Source organism: Pan paniscus, chromosome 16 (genome assembly GCF_029289425.2).
Source record: "Pan paniscus chromosome 16, NHGRI_mPanPan1-v2.0_pri, whole genome shotgun sequence".
Lineage (NCBI taxonomy): Eukaryota > Metazoa > Chordata > Mammalia > Primates > Hominidae > Pan > Pan paniscus.
In genome coordinates this window covers 53,458,179-53,482,501 of record NC_073265.2, presented here as the reverse complement: position 1 = coordinate 53,482,501, position 24,323 = coordinate 53,458,179, and the positions used below count along the sequence as shown (strand labels likewise).

Sequence of the window (24,323 nt, the reverse complement as noted above, 5' to 3'; positions counted from 1 at the left end):
AAATTAACACACAGTAGTTGCTGCCTTCAAATAGCCTTCTGTTAGTAGGGAAGACAGACACATGGATAAAGAAAGTGTAATGGGACTGGGGCACGATTGTCAGGAAGGGGATCACTGTACTTTGGGTAACCTCATTTTTTCCTTTTCATTCCTTCTAGCTGCTTGCTAGAACCTTCTTGACTTTTTAGTTGTTAATTGTTCAGGTGGATTTTAAGAAGAATCAGGTGTCTTTTCTTAGGTTTTGAGGCAGATTTTGAAATTCAGTAGATATTCCGTCTTTTTATCTTAAATCACAGGAACTACAGTACTAAGGAAGGTGGAAAAATGTCAAATACTGGATTTTTTAATCTCATGAATTTACCATCTGAGTAAAGTTAGTCTGTTAGTAACTGAGCTGAGCTGAGTTAGTCTCCTTTTTTTTTTTTTTGGTTTTTTTTTTTGTTTGTTTGTTTGTTTTGAGATGGAATCTTGCTCTATCACCGGGCTGGAGTACAGTGTTGCGATCTTGGCTCACTGCAGCCTCCACCTCTTGGGTTCAAGCGATTCCCCTGCCTCAGCCTCCCTAGTCTGGGACTACAGGCATGCACCACCACGCCCAGCTAATTTTTTGTATTTTAGTAGAGACGGGGTTTCTCCATGTTGACCAAGATGGTCTTGATCTCCTGACCTCGTGATCCATACACCTTGGCCTCCCAAAGTGCTGGGATTACAGGCGTGAGCCACCACACCCAGCCGAGTTAGTCTTTTTGGAAAGGGAAAGGACTTTACTCCTCTGCCCCTACCCACCTCCAATACACAACACACTTTTACCTGTTTTTATTTTGGGCCAGGCACAGTGGCTTACGTGCCCAGCACTTTGGGTGGCCAAGGTGTTACCAGATGGAAAGTCTTGACTGTGAGTTGTCCAAGTTCTTGGTGCCTTGAGCAAAGAATTGAACAAAACGCACAAAGCAATGGAAGACGAAGGCATAGATTTGTTGAAGTGAAAGTACACTCCACAGAGTGGGAGCGGGCTTGAGCAGGTGGCTCAAGAGCCCTGAATGTAATGTTCCTTGGGGTTTTTATTGAATTAAAAGAATATGGTAAGCCGGGAGCAGTGTCTCATGCCTGTAATCCCAGCACTTTGGGAGGCCGAGGCAGGTGGATCACCTGAGGTCAGGAGTTCAAGATCAGCCTGGCCAACATAGCGAAACCCCGACTCTACTAAAAATATAAAAATCAGCTGGATGTGGTGACAGGCACCCGTAATCCCAGTTACTTGGGAGGCTGAGGCAGGAGAATCACTTGAACTTGGGAGGCAGAGGTTGCAGTGAGCCGAGATCACGCCATTGCACTCCAGCCTGGGCGACACGAGTGAAACTCTGTCTCAACAACAACAACAAAAGATCATGGTAACACATCTAAGTACCTTTAGGGGCTTCTGATAGGTTATGCCCTATGGAAATGAAGGATTCTGCCCTAGACCAATCAGAGGCAGGATTCTGTCCAGGACCAGTCAGAATCAAGATTCTGCCCAGGACCAATCAGAGGCATCTCACCTATGGCATATATGCAGATGAAGGTCCCAGAATGGACCAAAACCAGACATTCCCATTCCTGACATAGGGGAGGGGAGGTTCGGAGAGGGATGGGCCTTTGGCCTGTTATGACTTGGTTGTGGACAGGTGGGGTTTTCCTCTTAGTCCAATTCCAAGAAGGCAGCCATAGGTTGGCCTTAGGTTTACTGTTTCCAGACCCTATTCTGCCTCAGAGGCAGGTGGACCACTTGAGGCCAGGAGTTTGAGACCAGCCTGGCTAACATGGTGAAACCCCAGCTCTACTAAAAATGCAAAAATTAGCCAGGCATGGTGGTGCATGCCTGTAATCCCAGCCACTCGGGTGGCTTAGGCAAGATAATCGCTTGAACCCAGGAGGTAGAGGTTGCAGTGACCCAAAATTGCACCACTGTACTCCAGCCTGGGCAACAGAGCAAGACTCTGTCTCCAAAAAAAAAAAAAAAAAAAAGAAAAGTGTATTTTGGATTCTATCTACTATAGAAGAAATCTGTCCTCTGTCCTGTCTTGGGCTTTCTTTTCTGACTCCTTTTGGATAAATAAAATGTTAAGCCTGCTTTAAGGCTCAAGGCATTCATAATTATGTGTATGTAATAGAGACACTGTTAAAGCTCAATGTCTGTGGCTCAGAAATGTGAAATTATTCCTCTTCTTTTGCCTTTCCTCACTGCCTCTTCCCCCACCATACAAATTTGAGCTCGTGTTAGCAGCCTATGTTTGGCAGTATTCCAGTTCCCAGGAGGCCTTTAAACAAGATGATTGTAAAACATTTTTCATTATAGGACAGACAAAGTAATCCTGTTTTCTTAATTCTGGGCCTAGCTGTTTTTGTTATTAAACCAGCATTTTGAGTAAATTCATATGTTTAACTGGTTCATGTTGCAAAGAGACATTTTTCAGAGTCAGAGACATGAGAGGGATTGTTTGTTCTTTTTTAAAAAAGATATACTACGTATTATCTCATATCTTTGTAATAATGCATTGTTTTATGGGTTTATTCTCAGAGTTTTAAAGGCTATGCTTCCATTTTTCCCTTTCGTTACTTACAATGGAATAACATCTCATTTATCTGCCTATTTCTGATTTCTTGCTAAGGGTACATGTTTAATATTATTTTCTTTAATGATAATTGCCCATATATTATAATAATAATTGCCTGATCCCTCAGAAACATTACAGAGCATTTAGTAGTTGTGCTAGAAACTATTACTATTGATGGGGCTGAGAAGAGAATTAATTTAATTTGGGAGAAAAATTATTCTATTTTCTTTAAACATTAAAAAATAAACTATATAAACAAAGCAAAAGAATGGGCTTGCCAAGGTTGTTGTCCTTCATAGTTAGGTAATTTAGTTTTTAAAAAAGAATGAAAGACTAATTATTAGGCAATAATAGGATCAAATTATCAAAACCTTTGAGGTGGTTCTATTTCAGTTCTCAACCTGATGTGCATTTTAAAATATCTCTACTTAGAGTAGTTACGGTTCATAATGTGTTGTAGATTGTTTTTAGATAACAGCTTGGATGATAAAAGAAGCCATTTTCCTTGAATTGGTGTATTTGACTCAAGTTAAACTTCATACAGACTGAAAATTAGCTCTAGTGTTCTACATTCATTGCCTATTCTGTGCAGCTTGATGTATGTGTGAGCCATATGTCCGGCAGGGTTTATAACATTATGTTATTGATGATGGAAAGGCTGTTTCATAGTACTAAGAAAAATATACAAGATAACTTATGTACTGTATTTGTAACCTTGCAGTTTGGTTTATAAGAGATTTAACCTGTAGTTAAAGGAAATATAATGAAATCTATTGGAAATCCTTCAGAAAAGGAAAATTCAGTAGTCACTTCTTTAGTTTCCAGGTTTCTATGCAGTTTACCAATTTAGGAGGGGGAGACCTCATTAGCACATTATTTCCAGAGCAGATGAGAGATTATAAAACTATTAATACCTTAGTTTCCAATATACCATTGATCAAAGAATCCAGCACATATCTTCCTTGCCTGAGTCTCCCACTTCCTTTCCATTCCCTCATAATTATTTATAGAAAGTACCTGTTTACCGCATGTGTACCTTATGTTGCACTTAAGGATCTGCCCTTCTCCCCAGTCTCATTAAAGGATTTCATAGCAGAATGTTGATTAATTTAAAATTTCTTAAGCAGTGGATTAGAGATGGCTCTGCAAAAGAAGAATGAAATATACAGGATTTTTTTTTCATTTAAATGCAGCCCAGCTGATAAGCCGTTACTGTGTGGTAATCTCTGACCAAAGAGACAGACTTTCTTAGTGTGCCTGTGTTTGTGTCTTTTACCACCAGCACAGACCACTTTATGGGCACTCCTGCGAAAAACCAGGCTCAGAGTAGAACTTGCATGGGGAGCTTTCTGTACAGATAGTTCTAATAAATTACAGCTACATCTCCCAAAGAAACTTTTATGCTCAAAGGTATATTTTCTGTAAGAAAATAACTAAGAAACTTTAAACAGAGAAATCTTTTTAACTTGCCTTAAAATTCTTTCCTTCAAAAGGTATTGAGTCCAGTTGTTTTGATCTGAAATAACTTCTGAAAGAGACCTGTCACTGTATTCTGAATCCTTATGATATATTAATCATAAAACAAAGCAAAACCCTTTATTTCTACTCTCTAGATATAGTGTTTTTCAGCTGAGGTTACACATCAGAATCACTTGTGGAGCAATGTTTGCTTCCACTCCTAGAAATTCTGACTCAGTAGGTAGGAGGTGAAGTCACTGCATCTCATTTTGGGTTTTTTTTTTTTTAAGTTTTAAAGATATTTCTGATAGATACACTTCCAGTTGAGTTTCACTACCAGCTTATATTTGAATTGGTGCCACACGTTATTTCATAAAATATGGAGGTGAGTTTCATTCATAGTTCTGTGGCTTTACAAAGAGGAACCCAGAAGGTAGCTAGAAGGAAATCCTGGCCATAAGAATTTGGATTTTGAAAGGAACCAGTCTAAACCCCCTCCTCTTTTTTTTTTTTTTTTTTTTTGTTGTTTCTTTATTTCTTCTAAGGAGAAAAAAACGGGATACATGTGCAGAATGTGCAGGTTTGTTATGTAGGTACACGTGTGCCATGGTGGTGTGCTGCACCTATTGACCCGTCTTCTAAGTTCCCTCCCCCCACCCCCCCATCCACCAACAGGCCCTGGTGTGTGTTGTTCCCCTCTCTGTGTCCATGTGTTCTCAATGTTCAACTCCCACTTATGAGTGAGAACATGTGGTGTTTGGTTTTCTGTTCCTGTGTTAGTTTGCTGAGGATGATGGCTTCCAGCTTCATTCATGTCCCTGCAAAGGACATGATCTTGTTCCTTTTTATGGCTGCATAGTATTCCATGGTGTGTATGTACCATATTTTCTTTATCCAGTCTATCATTGATGGGCATTTGGGTTGGTTCCATGTCTTTGCTATTGTAAATAGTGCTGCAGTAAACATACATGTGCATGTGTCTTTATAGTAGAATGATTTATATTCCTTTGGGTATATACTCAGTAATGGGATTGCTGGGTCAAGTGGTATTTCTGGTTCTATATCCTTAAGGAATCACCATACTGTCTTCCACAATGGTTGAACTAATTTACATTCCTGCCAACAGTGTAAAAGTGTTCCTATTTCTCCATAGCCTCGCCAGCATCTGTTGTTTCCTGACTTTTTAATAATCACCATTCTGACTGGCGTGAGATGGTATCTCATTGTGTAAACCCCCTCCTCTTTACAGATGAATAAGCTAACCCAGAGAGGCTAAGGAATGTGCCAGAGTTAAAAGCAGAAGCAAATACTAGATCTAAGACTCTGACTTGAGCTTTTTCTACACTGGTATCTCGGACCTTGACCCTCTCCTAGAAATGCTTCAAAACCACTCAGTGGTCTAGAAGTTGCTTTGAGCATCCCAAAGCCTGCCAGTGTGTTGTGAGGTCTCAGGGTACTTAATAAAACCAATAATGCAGCGAGCAGGAACTCCTAATTCTTCCAAGTTCCTAGGTAGGAGTAATGGGTGACATTATAGTTAGAAATTGTAGATATTACTCAAAATCCTTTTGTGACTTCATTGTAAACATGGAAACTTCTGGCAAAAGATAATCTAGATTTGATACTAAGGATTATTAAGAACAAGATCAGTTGTCTCATTTAAACTGAACCTTAAGTATTGGCAACAAATGTAGGAAATTATGCCAATATTATATTTCTAAGCAAGCCTGACTTTTAGCTTGTACTTTAGAAAGAGGATATTATGCCCAGATTTGCAATTTAACCAACGAATGGAGTAATATGTTTATTAATTAGGATTAGAGTTGGCTGCTTTTTAAAAATCCAAATACAAGTAGCTCAGTCAAGGTGGAGATTGATTTTTCTTTTTGATAAAAAAAGTCCAGAGAGAAGAAAAGTCCAACATTAGCATGGTTACTCCACAGCCATCAGGGGCTTAGGTTCTGTTTTTTGCTCCATCTATTCTTGGCACTACTTTACATCGTCAAGATGTCTGGTGATTCTAGATGGCTTCTGGACCTTTCATTCTAGCCATCTCTCTTGAAAGAATTTTTTTAGAATTATACACTCAGTGGCCAGGCACGGAGGCTCATGCCTGTAATCCCAGCACTTTGGGAGGCCAAGGCAGGCAGATCACTTGAGGCCAGGAGTTTGAGACCAGCCTGGCCAACATGGTGAAATCTCATCTCTACCAAAAACTAAAAAAAAAAAAAATTAGCCATAGTCTGTAGTCCCAGCTACTCAGGAGGCTGAGGCAAGACTAAAACTAAAAACAAAATTAGCTGAGTCTGTAGTCCCAGCTACTCAGGAGGCTGAGGCAAGAGAAAAGCTTGAGCCCAGGAGGTGGAGGTTGCACTGATCTAAGATCATGCAACTGCACTCCAGCCTGGGCAGCAGAGCAAGACTCTGAATAAAAAAAAAAAAAAAGAGTTATACACTCATTTCTGCTTCCATCTCATTGGTGTTTCCTAATTGTCAAGGGAGACTGGAGTTATAACTGGGCAAGTTGCTATTTGCAACAATTAGAAGTTCTGGGCCAGGCATGGTGGCTCATGCCTATAATACCAGCACTTTGGGAGGCTGAGTTGGGTGGATCACTTGAGGTCAGGAGTTCAAGACCAGCCTGACCAGCAAGATGAAACTTCGTCTTTACTAAAAATACAAAAATTATCCAGGCATGGTGGCAGGTGCCTGTAATCTCAGCTACTCAGGAGGCTGAGGCAGGACAATGGCTTGAACCCAAGAGGCAGAGGTTGCAGTGAGCTGAGACCATGCCACTGCATTCCGGCCTGAGCAACAGAGCAAGACTCTGTCTCAAAAAAAAAAAAAAAAAAAAAGTTATGTTATTTTAAAAGAAGGGGAGGCTGGGCGTGGTGGCTCACACCTGTAATGCCAGCACTTTGAGAGGCCAAGGCAGGCAGATCACGAGGTCAGGAGATCGAGACTATCCTGGCCAACATGGCAAAATCCCATCTCTACTAAAAATTTAAAAATTAGCTGGGTGTGGTGGTACGTGCCTGTAATACCAGCTACTTGGGAGGCCGAGGCACGAGAATCGCTTGAACTCAGGAGGTGGAGGTTGCATTGAGCTGAGATCGTGCCACTGCACTCCAGCCTGGCAACAGAGCGAGACTCTGTCTCAAAAAAAAAAAAAAAGAAAAGAAAAGAAAAGAAAAAAAGAAGGGGAGAGGCATCCCTGTAATCTCAGCACTTGGGAGGTCAAAGCAGGAGGATCAGTTGAGCCCAGAAATTCAAGACCAGCCTGGACAACATAGTGGGAGCTCATCTCTGGAAAAAATTTAAGAAACTAGCCCGATGTGGTGTCATGTGCCTGTGCTCCCAGCTGTTTGGGAGGCTGAGGCAGGAGGATTGCTTGGTCCCAGGAGGTCAAGGCTACAGTGAGCCATGGTCATACCACTGCCCTCCAGCCTGGGTGACACAGTGAGACACTGTCTCAAAAGAAAAAAGGAGAGGGAGAATGGATATTGGGCATGCAAACAACAGGTGCTGCCACAACCTGCTTTGAAGAATATAATATTTATATTAGGAAAATAACATTTTAGTGGCATTAAATCCTTATATAGGACATAAATTTAAAAGATCCCCAAACTGCATTTACCATGTGTCTGATTAATAAAAGCAGTAAATCTCTAGGACAGAGTGTTCTGCTTTGGATGTCTCAGCAGGAGTCATTGGAAACAACTAGTTGGGTTTTATATATTTTTAAAAAGCTGAAAAATGACTTCTTCAAAACAACCGGGAAAAAAAGACTCTTTGGGGCCTGCTGTGGTGGCTCACGCCTGTAATCCCAGCACTTCGGGAGGCTGAGGCGGGTGGATCACCTGAGGTCAGGAGTTTGAGGCCAGCCTGGCCAACATGGGGGAACGCTGTCTCTACTAAAAATACAAAAATTAGCTGGGCGTGGTGGTGTGCACCTGTAATCCCAGCTACTCCGGAGGCTGAGGCAGGAGAATGGCTTGAACTCGGGAGGCGGAGGTTGCAGTGAGTCGAGATGGCGCCAGTGCACTCCAGCCTGGGCTACAGAGTGAAACTCCATGTCAAAAAAAAAAAAAAAAAAAAAAAAACCACTTCAAATTAAATCCTTTTCTCTTTTGGAGATAGGGAGAATCAAGACAACCACAAAAACAATTGAACAGATATTTATTGAACTAGCAGGAGTAACATATGTTAGAGGATACAAGCTAGGAATAAACATATTTAAAGAAAATGTTCAAGTTGTTTAGGATTTAGGCCGGGCATGGTAGCTCACGCCTGTAATCCCAGCATTTTGGGAGGCTGAGGTGGATGGATCACTTGAAGTCGGGAGTTCGAGAGCAGCCTGGCCAACATGGCAAAACCCTGTCTCTCCAAAAAATGCAAAAAAAAATTGGTGGACACCATGCCTGTAATCTCAGCTACTTGGGAGGCTGAGGCGCAAGAATTGCTTGAACGCAGGAGGCGGAGGTTACAGTGGGCCAAGATTGCGCCACTATACTCCAGCCTGGGTGACAGAATGAGACTCTGTCTCAAAAAAAAAAAAAAGTTGTTTAGGATTTAATGAATCAAGATAGACTAATACAATATATGAAATAGTTATTAATTCCAAATATGTGAGACCTACCCTCGAGAGAAGTATGTGTTAGATATACATCTGTCTATATCCCACTCATAGAAATAAAAAGGGAATGGGGCTGGACACAGTAGCTCATGCCTGTAATCCCAGCACTTTGGGAGGCCAAGGAGGGAGGATTGCTTGAGCTTGGGAGTTGTTCAGGACCAGCCTGAGTAACATAGTGAGACCCCATCTCTATAAAAAAATCAAAAACTTAGTCTGGTGTGGTAGAGCGAGCCTATAGTCCCAGCTGCTACTTGGGAGGCTGAGCTGGGAAGATCGCGTTAGTCCGGGAGGCAGAGATTGCGAGCCGAGATCTTACCACTGCACTCCAGCCTGGGTAACACTGAGACCTTGTCTCAAGTTAAAACACTTAGAGGCAGAAGCAAACAATAATCTACAACATATGCAACTGTAGACCACTATACACATAAATATATAAGATGGGAATGTTTCTGCTCTGTGAAACCAGATAATTTTTTAAGTGTTCTATAATCTTTTTTTTTTTTTTTTTTGAGATGGAGTCTCGCTCTGTCACCCAGGCTGGAGTGCAGTGGCGCCATCTCAGCTCACTGCAACCTCTGCCTCCTGAGTTCAAACGATTCTCCTGCCTCAGCCTCCTGAGTAGCTGGGACTATAGGTGCATGCCACCATGCCCAGCTAATTTTTGTATTTTCAGTAGAGACGGTTTCACCATGTTGGCCAGGCTGGTCTCAAACTCTTGACCTTGTGATCCACTCACCTCAGCCTCCCAAAGTGCTGGACTTACAGGCATGAGCCACTGCGCCTGGCGTCTGTAATCCTATTTAATATCTACTATTCTCATGGTACCAGTTATATATTTAGTGAATGCCTCATATTTACAATGCACTTTATAAAGGAAATTCATTCACAATTTGCCACTTAGGTGAGAAAGTCTGGATTTTGGCTTCTTAATAGTTATGAATTTCAAATCTGGGGAAAACCCAGCCTTGTGTGTTTCCCCCTTTTCCTTTCATCAGTACTTATCAGCAACCAAACACTAAGTGTCTGTTGACTTTTCTCCAGCTGATAAAAAACAAAAAACTATAGAGACTCCCTGTGAAAAGAGGGCCAGTTGTGCTGGCCTGGGGCCAGGCTGCACTCTCTGTGACCTTGCCTCTTCAGTCTGAGTTGTCCATAGGGCAACAGTTCCAAATAGCCCATGTGGCTATGGCAGTAAGCATAGAGAGTGCTCATGAACCAGCTAATGTAACAAGTTATGTTAGCCTGGCCTTTGAGCTCAGTGAGCCATCCTTTGAGCCTTTTATGATACTGCACTTTCAGGCATCCTTTTGGGAAGATCCAATGGATCAGGGACCATTCTCTATCTTATAGCAGTCGAAATGTTTTTGGCACTGTGGTATTAAATAACTACTCATTTGAACGTATTGTGCAATGACTTAGCCTTTCCCATCATTATTAGTTCCCATTGAAGCTGTTGTGCTCAGTTTGAGTTTCCAGTAGGGACTATGAAAGAAAATGGAAATCTCACAAATTGTATTTTAAAAAATATTTTATTCAGTGCTAATACTGTTATCTCATATTTTGGCTTTTGTGTCTCCCACTGTATACCCCCATTTCCCCTCTGCTTTCAGGTGAAGGTCTCCCACAGGTGTATTACTTTGGACCATGTGGGAAATATAATGCCATGGTGCTGGAGCTCCTTGGCCCTAGCTTGGAGGACTTGTTTGACCTCTGTGACCGAACATTTACTTTGAAGACGGTGTTAATGATAGCCATCCAGTTGGTAAGTTGGAATTGCTCTTCTAGAAGAGAATAAGCTGGTTCCTCAGCCACATCCTTGTGGGCCTTTTGGTGATTTACTAGCCGTAGCAACACATCAAGAATTAGTACTCAGGCTTGATGGCATTCTGGGAAGCTGGCTGGGGCAAAAAGGGTAAATTCAGAGAAGTCACACTACATCTGCAATTTGCTCTATTTTAAGACTTTGCACCTTGGAGCAATGCTCTGCCCTTAACTGAAGAGGAAGTATATAATTTAGATTAGGGAGAAAGAGGTCGATTAGATGGAGTTGTAAAAATGTGAATAATTTATTTGATTTTGTTTTGTTTTGTTTTTCATTTTTGAGACAGGGTCTCTGTCGCCCAGGCTAGAGTACAGTAGCATGATCATAGCTCACTGCAACCTCAAACTCCTAGGCTCAAGCGATTCTCCTGCCTCAGCCTCTCCAGCAGCTAGGACTGCAGGTGCCATGCCAGCTCATTAAAAAAAAAAAAAGGTTTGGAGACAGACTCCCACTGTGTTGCCCAGGCTTGTCTAAACTGGTCTCAAGCAGTCCTCCCACCTCGGCCTCCCAATGTGCTAGGATTACAGGCATGAACCACTGCACCCAGCCTATTTATGTGTTTTAAATATAGCTGTAAGGTTTTGTCATGTCCTCTCTCTCCCTTCACTGTTGCAACCAAGAAAAGATTGATGTTATAACCCATTGCACTAACACTCAGATTCAAAATTGTGTGACTAGGAATTTGCTGTAGTTCTCAGGCCTCCAGTTCTCTCAGAGACAAATTTCAGCTGAAGAGGCAGCTCTTGTAGCTCCTACCAAATTATACACAAATACCAGTTTAAGAAGCAGTTCCAACAGTTCCTTTGAGAAGTTTGTCACAAGCCCTTTGGGGAAGGATGCAAATATATCTTCATTTGTTTGAAATGGTAATGGTCTCTCCCACTGTCCTATAAAAATTTGGAAATGTTAGATAATTGACTTTGACTTTTGAGCCCCAAATTCAAATATCTGAGCTTCTCTTTCTCTACTAAAAGTTAGTAGAAAAGGGCTGGGAATGGTGTCTCACGCCTGTAATCCCAGCACTTTGGGAGGCCAAGGTGGGCGGATCATGAGGTCAGGAGATCGAGACCATCCTGGCTAACGCAGTGAAACCCCATCTCTACTAAAAATACAAAAAATTAGCTGGGCGTGGTGGCAAGCGCCTTTAGTCCCAGCTACTCAGGAGGCTGAGGCAGGAGAATGGCGTGAACACAGGAGGTGGAGCTTGCAGTGAGCCGAGATCGTGCCACTGCACTCCAGCCTGGGCGACAGAGCAAGACTCCATCTCAAAAAAAAAAAAAAAAAAAGTTAGTAGAAAAGCTTAGTAGATAGAAATACTTAATAAAATTTGAAATACTTTTATGATTATTATTTTTGGTTATATTTAACTTAACATAAAAACTATAGCCCTGGCCAGTCATGGTGGCTCATGTCTATAATCCCAGCACTTTGTGAGGCTGAGGTGGGAGGGTCACTTGAGGCCAGGAGTTTGAGACCAGCCTAGGCAACATAGACCCCATCTCTACAAAAATAATCTGAAAATAAATTTAAAACAACAACAATGAACTGTCTCAGCCAGGCATGGTGGCTCATGCCTGTAATCCTAGCATTTTGGGAGGCCGAGGAGGACGGATCACCCAAGGTCAGGAGTTTGAGACCAGTGTGGCCAACATGGTGAAACCATGTCTCTACTAAAAATACAAAAATTAGCCAGGCATGGTGGCATGTGCATGTAATCCCAGCTACCCGGGAGGCTGAGGCACGAGAATTGCTAGAACCCAGGAGGCTGAGGCTGCACTCCACCCTGGGTGACAGAGCAAGACTCCGTCTCAAAAATAATAATAATAATAATGAACTGTTTCCCTGTCTCTGCTGCTAATTAGCTATGTGATGTCAGGCCAGTATTAAGTTCTCTGGGCCTCACAACATCGAAAACTGGGTTGGGTAGTCTTGTCCAAATAAGGATAGGAAGATGTGGGCAGAAGGTGAATGTAGCAGTGGCATTTGTCTCAAAGGTCACCAACAGTTTGATATCTTACCTGGGAATACTTCTTTTGTCTCAAATGCTTAATTTTCTGAAGTAGCATATAAACAACTGATTTCATTTGTCATTTGCAAATTGTGACATTATGAGGTAAAATTGAGCTATCATTTTAGCAGACCTGTACTATCCCACTTTTTTTTCCTAGTCTTGATATTTGTTGTGTACATATTTATAGCAAAATATTTTTTTGTTTACAAGTCAGTGAAGTGACTCTGGGCGGTGAAAGGAGATGAATTTTACTGTTATTTCAATAATTAAAACCTTGGTCTGGTTAAAGAAACTGTTTTGATGTATTTTCCTGATATACTTCTTTAGAGTATTTCTATCATTTGTTTCTCTTTCAGCTTTCTCGAATGGAATACGTGCACTCAAAGAACCTCATTTACCGAGATGTCAAGCCAGAGAACTTCCTGATTGGTCGACAAGGCAATAAGAAAGAGCATGTTATACACATTATAGACTTTGGACTGGCCAAGGAATACATTGACCCCGAAACCAAAAAACACATACCTTATAGGGAACACAAAAGTTTAACTGGAACTGCAAGATATATGTCTATCAACACGCATCTTGGCAAAGGTGTGTTTTTTTCTGTTCCATGAAAGGGGCGAGTCATTAGAACAGTTTATTATTTCTGTAACATTATATCCCCATTGTGCATTACAACTTGTGGTTTTTATTGTTTCACAAGGTTGAGTGATTTTTATACATGAGAAGTTGAGATGGTAAGTTAATGACTTTTCAAAGAATCCTATAGACTATGCATAGGTTCTTAATTCTTTACACTGTTTCCAAATGTTTAGTTTCTGAGCAGTGTGAGTACTTGAATTATTGTAAAAAGAGGATAGCATTTTAATGAGTTTAGTAATGAATTTGGTATTAACTTATGTATGACCCCATATATGATAGTCCTGAAGAGGACATCAGGCTGGGTCAGCGGTGGGGAAGAGTGCCTCACTAAAAATGGAGTAGACTTCTGTTCACTGCACATAGTTCTGCACAGAAGTCTTCAAGGAAGAGCTTCTGTCTTATTCAGTGAAAATATACTTGGTTTACCATTAGTCTTGCAATTTACTCAGGATAAACAACCTGCACAAATATTGTTAAATGCTCTAATCAAGGCAGAAGACCTTACCTGTGAGGATCTAGCCCAAGGGGGAGAGTATTTGTCAGAGAAGCCTAAGGAACAGTGGGGAGACCAAGCAGGCAGAGCCCTAGGCTTATCCACTTCAAAAAAGCCTCCCTTTTTTATGTTTCATATATTGGGCTTCCATGGAATATTCTATTTGAAGAAAAGACTCCTAGGTGATTGAAAAAAACATGTTTGAAAATCAACATTCTAGAGAGTAGACAAGCAGAATATTCTCAGATTCCATACTCCTAGGCAGAAATAATTATAAAATATTCTTAAATATTAATGAACTATTGCACACTAAGATGTATTTTATTTTATTTTTTTTTTTGAGATGTAGTCTCGCTCTGTCACCCAGGCTAGAGTTCAGTGGCACGATTTCGGCTCACTGCAACCTCTGCCTCCCGGGTTCAAGCAATTCTCCTGCCTCAGCCTCCCGAGTAGCTGGGATTACAGGCATGCATCACCACACCTGGCTAATTTTTGTCTTTTTAATAGAGGCGGGATTTCACCATGTTGGCCAGGCTGGTCTTGAACTCCTGGCCTTAAGTGATCTGCCTGCCTCGGCCTCCCAAAGTGCTGGGATTACAGGTGTGAGCCACCGTGCCCAGCATATTTATTTTGTTTTTAGAGACAGAATCTCACTCTCACTCAGGCAGCAGTGTGATCATAGCTCACTATAACCTCAGTCACCTGAGCTGGAGAGATCTTTCTCAGCCTCAGTAGCTAGGGTTACAGGTGCATGCCATCATGCCCAGCTAACTTCTAAATTTTTTTATAGAGATAGAGTCTCACTGTGTTCCCCAGGCGGGTCTCAAACTCCTGGTTTCAAGAGATCCTGTTGCCTCAGCCTCCCAACGCACTGGGATTATAGATGTGAGCCACCATGCCTGGCCTGCACATTAATAAGTATTTTAAAGACTAATGTAATATCTACTAAGTTCCCTCATTGAGTAAACTACACAGGTTATTCACCTGAGGAATTCAAGTGATAGTGAAGAGTAAAAAATGGCATTACAAAGTAGTATGATACAATTCGATTTGAAATTATGATGTTGTCAAGATTTTTTCAGTAACCACATGGAAATCCTCACTTAAGTAAATGTAATACTTTAAAATTAGACTAGAGGTCCTCTGGTACTTACTATCAGCGTTACTTTGGACAAGTTACTTAATCTCACTGAAACTCCTCTGTAAAATGAGGGTAATGCTTCACAGGGATATTTTGAGGGTTGAATGGATAATATATGTGAAAGCACCATGTCTGACATAGGTCTCTTGCAAAGTGCTCAGCATCCCCTTCTTCCTTCACAATGACAAGTAATTTTCCATTTTACAAGGAAACAAAAACTGTGTCTTAAATAATAAACTTAAGATTATGTGGTTTAACTGACAAACTCTAGAAGTTGTTTTAATGCCCACTTCCTGGGCTCAGCCATTCGTGTACTAATTTTATTGTTCTTAAGAGGAAAGACAAGAACAGACAAGGGCTGGGTGTTCATGTTATGTTTGTATAAGATACAGAGTAGTGGTTAAGAAAAAGGATGCAAATCCTGGCGCTCTTTCTTAATAGCTATGTAATTTTGATCCAATAACCTTCTTCCCTCAGCCTCGGTTATCTCATGTATAAAATGGGTATGATAATTATGCCTGTAATATATGGTTCTATGAGATAATGTATGTAAAATGTTTAGCATAATGCCTGATAATAGTAATATCAGTCCATATTGTAATTATCCCGATTATTATTTATTCAACAAAATCTGTTTTAAGCATCTACTGTGCATCAGTCTGTTTCATCTCTTGGTGTACTGCCATTCCTGCCGGGACTTTTGAGTTTACCCCCAGACTTGGCTTACTGAGTACCAGAGTTTTTCAGGTCAAATCTAACCTGTCATCATATTTTGTGCTCTCTGCATTACAGAGAATACATACAGAAAGTTGTCACTGCTTTTTAAACTCTTTCCCATGCCTCAAACGATAGAAGTTTTTGTAGGAACTCTAATGCTATTGGTTTTTAAATGTGTTGCATTTTTTTGTGTTGCAAAGAAGAAGAAATGACTGAGATGTGTATTTTCAAATGGCTTTGAGAAAATCACTTCTTAATTTTACAGAGGAGGAGGACAAGAGAAGAAGCCTCCTAAACCTTGCATTAGTTGCCACATCAGAGTAGCCACACTTACTTAGTCCATTTTGTGTTGCTATAAAGGAATACCTGAGGCTGGGTCATTTTATAAAGAAAAGACCTTTAAATTTGGCTCAGGGTTCTGCAGGCTATACAAGAAGCATGGCGCTGGCATCTGCATCTGGTGAGGGCCTCAGGGGCCTCATGCTGCTTCCACTCATGGTGTAAGGGGAAGGGGAGCAGCTAGCATGTGCAGATCACATGGGAAGGGGGGTGCTAGGCTCTTCTCACCAACCTGCTTTCTTGGGAACTCATCCCTAAGGGAGGTCATTAATCAGTTAATGAGGGATATACCCCCATGACCCAAACACCTTCCATTTGGCCCAGCTTCGAACATTGGGATCAAATTTCAACGTGAGGTTTGTGTGTGTTGGGGGGTCCAGGGGAAGGACAGAAATCCAGACCATAGTAGCCACCTTCCCACTGATTAAGCTTTTACTGAGAAGCCCAATTTATATTATTTAATGGTTGAAATTAGGGTGAGAACACTGGGTTACCTTGCTCCCTGCCTTCAACAAATATATCTAACCTAAAATCAGGGATGTTATGCATGTAAACCAAGCACATCTTTCTGATTGGATGAAAGCACACCTTTCAACCAATCAGAAGAATTGAAGAATTTTGTGTCCTGCTGGTCTCACTGGTATTGGAAACCTTTCTTCTTTGAAAATGAAAATATTCTGCATGAAAAAATGAGGGCATGTAGAAATAATGAATTGGACAAGTGTGGAGTGTTCAAAGTCATATGAAAATAAAGCATGCTCTGGTTTTCACTCTTATTTTTTTCCTGAAAGGCCCTAAAGGCTTAAGTTATCAGATTATTTTAGGATTTTAGAGCTGGAAATGACTTTTCAAATTCTCCCCAGATTGAACACTTTATTTTCAGATGAGGAAACTGAGACCCAAAGTAGGTGACTTGACCATGCTTAATTTCACTGGATTAAATTAGTGTCTACTGAGTAGCCTCCTCAGACTCATTGGACCAGGTCTGTTCCGATGTATGGGATGGCGGACAGTAGGTTTGTAATTACTAGAAAGGATAAACCAAGATCTAGATACCTAAATCGTTGAGCTGATTTAGGTACCCTTATTTTGGGTACCTTATTTAGGTGTACCCTTCCTGATTTAGGAACCCTTATTTTTCCTATTGTCCCATATTCTATAGTTCTTTTTCATAGTTCTCAGGATTTGAAAAGTTACTTTATTACTTATTCCAGTGAGTTTTAAAAATATATTAATCTCATAATTTATTTTGCTGTGAAATCTTTTTTCTGTAGGCCTGATCAATATTGAAAATGTGGAGAGTTTCGCCCTCTAGTGCTCAACTGTTTAAAATTCAAACATTTGTCCAGTGAATTTTTAATAACCAAGGGGCTTCTTGTTACAGGAAGTGGATATAAAAATGGAGAGGCAATGAGTAGGTGTGATACAGTATGAGAAACTGCAGAGTCGTTTCTCTATCTGCCCTGCTTTGTGGGAGGCCTCCACTCAACTCTCCTTGTTCTTTTCTCTTTTTCATTTGTGCATCCTTAGGTTGTGTCAACAAACTGTTTTTGTATAACTGCTTTTTTTTCAATTATGAATATTTTATTGCAAACTTCAGACAAGCCATGTAGACAAAGGATTCTGATGGTCATGCTGTTTTCATTCTTTTTAAGATTGTTTCAATTGATGTATACCAACTCAGTTTTATGTTATTTATCTCTGTCAGGGTACCTCTCCTTCCCATTAGTAACCATCTTTTTACAACCTCCATCAAATCATTATTTAAAAAGTTGCCTTTTCTTTCTTCATCTACCCTGTAGACTACTATTCTTTTTCATGCAAATTCCCTATAATTTAAGGCAATAGTTAAACATGTTGCACTTCTGTATTTTGAGTTAGCTGAGTGGCTTTCTCTGGCTCTCTTGGGTTTTACTTTCTGTACAAAGAAAGCACAATCAAGTTGAAGGTAGCCTCTTAGTCTTGCTTCTGTAGTTTATTCAGATAAAGCCCTAAACTTGATTCTGAAAAATAAACACATAAAATGTCTGAGATGGGCCAGGTGTGGTGGCTCACACCTGTAGTGCCAGCACTTTGGGAGGCCAAGGCTGGTTGATTGCTTGATTGGCCCAGGAGTTCAAGACCAGCCTGGGAAACATGGCAAAACCCAGTAACTATAAAAAATACAAAAAGTAGCCAGGGATGGTGGTGCATGCCTGTAGTCCCAGCTAGTGAGGAAGCTGAGGTGGGAGGATCACTTGAGCCCAGGAGGGCGAGGCTGCAGTGTCCAAGAACATGCTACTGTACTCTAGCCTAGGCAACAGAGCGAGACCTTGTCTCAAAAAAAAAAAAAAAAAGAAATCTGAGACTAAACCATAATTGGCAAATTCAAAATGAATGCATGGACTGGGTGCAATGGCTCACATGGGTAATCCCAGCAGTTTGGGAGGCTGATATGTTAGGTTTGCTTGAGGCCAGGAGTTTGAGACCAGCTTGAGCAACATAGCGAGATCCCATCTTCACAAAAAATAAAAATAAATAAATTAGCCGAGTGTGGTTCCACACACTTATATTCCTAGCTACTCAGCTGAGGCAGAAGGGTGCCTTGGGCTCAGGAATTTGAGGCTGCAGTGAGCCATGATCACAACACTGCACTCAAGCCTAGGAAACAGCAAGGACTCTGTCTGTAAAAAAGAATAAAGAAACGAAGGTGTGTACTACTTAGATTCTAACAATCAAAGAATGTGTAGGATGTTTTCTGAGATGAAGTTGCAGTTTTTTGTTAACTATTTTGCAGTTCTTTGTCATCTTCACCTTCCCAATTAAAAAGAGAGAAAAACCCAGCAACTTGTTTTAGATACGCTTCCGGAATGCAGGGACTTTGATTTTTTGTTTTATTTTGTTTTGGGATGAGGTCTCATTATGTTGCCCAGGCTTATCTCGAACTCCTGGGCCGAAGCGATCCTCTCACTTCAGCCTCTTAAGTAGCTGGCACTACAGACGTGTGTAGCCTTACCCATCTAATTTTGAGGAGACCTTAGTAATAAATTTTAAAATGTTTTTGAGGTTATAGGACATGGTACAAATTGAATGGGAGCCAAGAGAGTATGTACTGATGTTCATTGATATGAAACTTAATTTTAAGTGTTAATTTTTATGATGAATAAAAAGCACTTGGCATGTTTGCTAGGCATTTTGCAGCTTGTATCTTTGCAGGCCTAGCCAGAATGGACTGTTATAACAGTTTGGGTTGCTTAATCTGCTGCTCACTCTCTGGTGGTAACTAAAGGGTAATTGTAGCCCATATACTGGAAATAGCATTTCATTAAAATTTTATCACTTTCAGGAAGGTGACAGCATTGAGTGAGGGGTGGAAATTCACTGTTTAGTGATTTGGGCTTGGTTTTAATTCAGAATTTGCTCTTTTCTCTTGATATTTACTTACCATCAACAGATCTAGGCAAAGGAAGTACACATCGGTTTAGGGTTTTGATCTAAAATACTATCCTTGGTTTAAATATACAAGTAATTAGTAAGCAGAGCCTTTCCAGAGCCGAAGGGTTTCTGAAGGGATTACTTGGTTTTGAACCTCTTTCTGCTTTAATAACTGCAAACATAATGTGTGATCTGTCTTCCCTTTTAGAGCAAAGCCGGAGAGATGATTTGGAAGCCCTAGGCCATATGTTCATGTATTTCCTTCGAGGCAGCCTCCCCTGGCAAGGACTCAAGGTATCCTTGAAAGTGTTCAGTGGAAGGCTTTGTTTCAATGCTCAGTTGTTAATGAAGGAGCCTCTGGCTTCATGTTTTTAAGAAATGTGTAGGGGGCTGGCCAGATGCGGTGGCTCATGCCTGTAATCCCAGCACTTTGGGAGGCTGAGGTGGGAGGATTGCTTGAGTCCAGGAGTTTGAGATCAGCAACATAGTGAGACCCCATCTCTATTTAAACATAAACAAATAAATATTTTTTTAAAACAACACACAAAAAGAATTATTGGCTAATTGGCTCTGGAGATAAGAAACAGGGACTAATTACATTAGTCTACATTATAAATGCTCTCCTGGGCTTTGGAAACTGTTTTGTTCACATTTGTCTTCCGTTTCTTAATTTTTCCTTGTTCTTGGATTTTCCATGATCTTTTCCCTCATTTCCTCCCAGGCTTGACAGTGCTGCTTTTCTCTCTGTGTTGGTATTCCTCCTCCACTACCATTATGTAGCAGGAGGAGTGTTCCCAGTATGTAAGGGAATTTCTGGAACAAATTGTTGACAACAGCTGCTACACATTTTACCAGAAAGGCCAGCAGGGTGTACTCCTCAGGAAAACTTGGAAAATATTTGTTTATCCTATGTAGGCTAAGAACTCACCTGAACTAAAATGAAAATCCAGGTTTAACATTGCTGTTCAAGTGTATTATTGAATAAATGCCTATTCAGACAATATCTATTCATTGCAAAATGTGTAGAGTTTAAATAGCCTTCCTTAGGTAGGTGTCAGTACAGTGGTTACATGTCAGTTTACTATTATAATTATGAGCATTATCATTACTCTGTGCCTTTGGCTGTTTGGCTAGGAAATGGTGAGCTTCTAACCCATTGTAAGTCCCATTAGTATCTTTTTTTTTTTTTTTTTGGAGACAGAGTTTCGCTCTGTTTCCCAGGCTGGGCTCGCTGCAACCTCCACCTCCCAGGTTCCAGCGGTTCTCCTACCTCAGCCTCTTGAGTAGCTGGGATTACAGGTGCATGCCACCACACCCAGCTAATTTTTTGGTTTTTGTTTTGAGACGGACTCTCGCTTTGTTGCCCAGGCTGGAGTGCAGTGGTGCGATCTCGGCTCACTGCAACCTCCGCCTCCTGGGTTCAAGCAATTCTCCTGCCTCAGCCTCCTGAGTAGCTGGGACTACAGGCACACGCCACCACACCCGGCTAATTTTTGTATTTTTAGTAGAGATGGGGTTTCACCATATTGGCCAAGCTGGTCTCAAACTCCTGACCTTGTGATCTGCCTGCCTCGGCCTCCCAAAGTGCTGGGATTACAGGCGTGAGCCACTGCACCCAGCCAATTTTTTGTATTTTTAGTAGAGACGGGGTTTCACCATGTTGGTCAGGCTGGTCTCGAGCTCCTGACCTCAAGTGATCACCCATCTAGGCCTCCCAGAGTGCTAGGATTACAGGCATGAGCCATCGCGCCTGGCCCAAGACATATTTTTTGGTTGTAATTTATTTCAACATATTAATATGGAAAGAAACTTAATCAGTAGTTTGGGGTACTCCTACACCCCCTCTTCCAGAAAGGCAGGATGGTTCATTTTGCTGTAGGCTTTCTAGACTATTGTCCTAAAACGTAAGACTTCCACCCATTCCCTTTTAGATTTTATTTCTTCACTCTTAAATTCCTCTCCTGTCATATACATCTTCTCATTGATTTTTATAGCTTTCAAATAGAGTTTCATGTCAAACTTGGTCATCATACAGCCAAACAATGCATTAGTGTATTATTAATTGCTTGAAACTCTCTCGTCCGTAAATCATTTTAGTGGTAGTTGTAGATCTAAAATTTCTCCTACTTACTTCAGAACACTATTGCTTAAGTCTGAGTGCAGCAAGCTAGGTAAAGCCTGACAAGAATTCCCTAGGAGCCCACTGTTGATCCAGGGTTCGGAAGCCCTCTGGCTATAGCTCTGAGCATACCAGACTTGGGCTGCTTTTGAGTTACTGACATACACCAAACCTGTTAGCCATGGCTGTACCATAGACAACTTTTTTCCCTCTGGAAGCACATTGTTGAAAGACATTTTTCAGTTATTGTTTTTTTTCTGTTCAAAGTCTCAATATATGTGTAGTAGAATTACTTATCTGTTTCCCCCACCTGGATTAGCAGTACTTTTAGAGCTGATCTAAGAGAGAATGCTGAATCATATTGAATTATGGTGGCCATGGGATATTACTAAGCTTCTGCAATTTTGAAAATATTGCCACATAATATTGTTATTTTCTTATCCTAGCCACTCATCCATTATATTTGATGGTGTTTATCTGAGACAACTAAATATTTTCACAAGTAAAATTTTCCAGAACACAGCAGATGTTTGTATATATCTAAATATATAATTTCTACTACATTTCTTATTTGTTAGTGTTAGAAAAAAAATCAAGACCAACAAATACTGCGAATTTGAGTGAAACATTGTGTCCAAAAACATATTGAATCTCCCATGTTTAGGCCCTCTTTTAAAGTAACTTTCTCTCTTTACTCTCTACAGGCTGACACATTAAAAGAGAGATATCAAAAAATTGGTGACACCAAAAGGAATACTCCCATTGAAGCTCTCTGTGAGAACTTTCCAGGTGGGATGCTAAAAAGACATTCCAGTGTGACTGAGCTTTGAAACTAGGTAGAGTCCATGACTGGGTATCTCTAGATAGGGGTGCTGTTTAGGTAATTAACATTTCCTTTTGTGATACAGACCAAAGTAGGTTTTATCGCTTTTATTTTGTCAGTAAAGAAAACATCAGTGTCAAATTGTCTGTATAAATAACCCCTTTGTGGCCCAATGCTTCCCCACAACTGCTATGGAAAGCATTCAGCTAATGAGCAGGGCCTTTCATCTCTTTCCTAACAGAGGAGATGGCAACCTACCTTCGATATGTCAGGCGACTGGACTTCTTTGAAAAACCTGATTATGAGTATTTACGGACCCTCTTCACAGACCTCTTTGAAAAGAAAGGCTACACCTTTGACTATGCCTATGATTGGGTTGGGAGACCTATTGTAAGTATCCTTTTTTTTTTTTTTTTTTTTTTTTTTTACCTCATTACCTCCTTTCTCCAACCAGCACTGCCTCATGCCTTTACTTGCCAGTCTTTCTGCTTGAATCTTTGGTAAAAATATTCCTTTGATCGTAGACTGTATATTTACTAGCCTTGTCTGCGTGTTGCCATAGGTTGCTCTTACTAGTTTAGAAGTAGGAAGTATTTTTTCCTAGTAATATAGGAAGATAATAACTTGTGTGTCCTAAGATAACAGAATTTAAGCCCAGTTTTTAGGAGAAGTTTCATTTGAATGATTCAGAAGTTTGTTTGTTTGTTTGTTTGTTTTCCCAGGCTGGAGTGCAATGGCGCCAATCTCGGCTCACTGCAACCTCCGCCTCCTGAGTTCAAGCGATTCTCCTGCCTCAGCCTCCCAAGTAGCTGGGATTGTAGGCACACACCACCACGCCCGGCTAATTTTTATATTTTTAGCAGAGACGGGGTTTTGCCGTGTTGGCCAGGCTGATCTCAAACTCCTGACTTGAAGTGATCTGCCCTCCTTGGCCTCCGAAAGTGCTGGGATTACAGGCGTGAGCCACCACACCTGGCCCCATGATTCAGAAGTTGATGCCACATACGCTGTTAATGTACTTGACCTTTGTAGCAGTGGAACCCAGCATCATAGGAAGCTTTTAAATTTGTTGTTCTGGTCAGGGGTTCACAGGGCCAAACAGATATCAGTGGAGGAATTTTTTTTTTTTTTACGGAGTTTCACTCTTGTTGCCCAGGCTGGAGTGCAATGGTGTGAACTCAGCTCACCGCAACCTCCGCCTCCCAGGTTCAAGCGATTCTCCTGCCTCAGCATCCCGAGTAGCTGGGATCACAGGCACGCGCTGCCACACCTGACTAATTTTGTATTTTTAGTAGAGATGGGATTTCTCCATGTTGCTCAGTCTGGTCTTGAACTCCTGACCTCAGGTGATCCACTCACCTCGGCCTCCCAAAGTGCTGAGATTACAGGCACGAGCCACCGCGCCCGGCCCTGGTTTTTTATTTTCGAAGGTAAGCTACTCTCCAATGAACTATTAAGGACCAGGCTGCCTCCCTTTTGCAGATGAGCAAACTGAGAAGATAAGACAACTTGAAAGTGCTCTTGGTAGCTGAAAATAATTACTACTACTCTATTAGAATTAGAATCATTCTGTCCTTTGCATATGCATCAAGTTGGACCTGTTTCCCCCATTTGACTTTTTGTTTCATTTTTCTAGCCTACTCCAGTAGGGTCAGTTCACGTAGATTCTGGTGCATCTGCAATAACTCGAGAAAGCCACACACATAGGGATCGGCCATCACAACAGCAGCCTCTTCGAAATCAGGTATGTGTTGATCCTCCATTCTTTCAGACACTACACTTCTTCATGGCTAATATTAAAACCCAAATTCTTCAGCTTCTCCGCTTTAGTGTATGTACTGAAAATAAAGATCAAATGCTTGCCATTTCTTACAGGTGTGGTATGACTTTCAAGCAACCCTCAGGGCATGTATAGTTGCACTGAGATGTGTCCAGGTGCCTTATATGAAGCATCCAGTCTAAAGAGTCAGCCTGGCCAAGTGCAGTGGCTCATGCCTGTAATCCAAGCACTTTGGGAGGCCAAGGCAGGTAGATCACTTGAGCCAGGAGTTCAAGACCAGCCTGGGCAAGATGGTGAAACCCTGTCTCTACATAAAATACAAAAAATTAGTTGG

General features: G+C 41.1%; 1 protein-coding gene across 35 annotated transcripts in view; it reads left to right on the top strand.

Annotated features, from left to right (window-relative positions):
* Positions 1 to 24,323, top strand: part of CSNK1G1 (casein kinase 1 gamma 1) — a 207,738-nt gene that overhangs the window by 145,043 nt on the left and 38,372 nt on the right. For all 35 annotated transcript variants that reach the window (XM_055098296.2, XM_055098291.2, XM_055098307.2 and 32 more), the window contains 6 exons: positions 10,299 to 10,450; positions 12,878 to 13,112; positions 19,476 to 19,561; positions 22,091 to 22,175; positions 22,451 to 22,599; positions 23,846 to 23,953. In XM_055098296.2, coding sequence (XP_054954271.1) covers positions 10,299 to 10,450; positions 12,878 to 13,112; positions 19,476 to 19,561; positions 22,091 to 22,175; positions 22,451 to 22,599; positions 23,846 to 23,953 — 815 coding nt within the window. The remainder of the gene's footprint in view (positions 1 to 10,298; positions 10,451 to 12,877; positions 13,113 to 19,475; positions 19,562 to 22,090; positions 22,176 to 22,450; positions 22,600 to 23,845; positions 23,954 to 24,323) is intronic.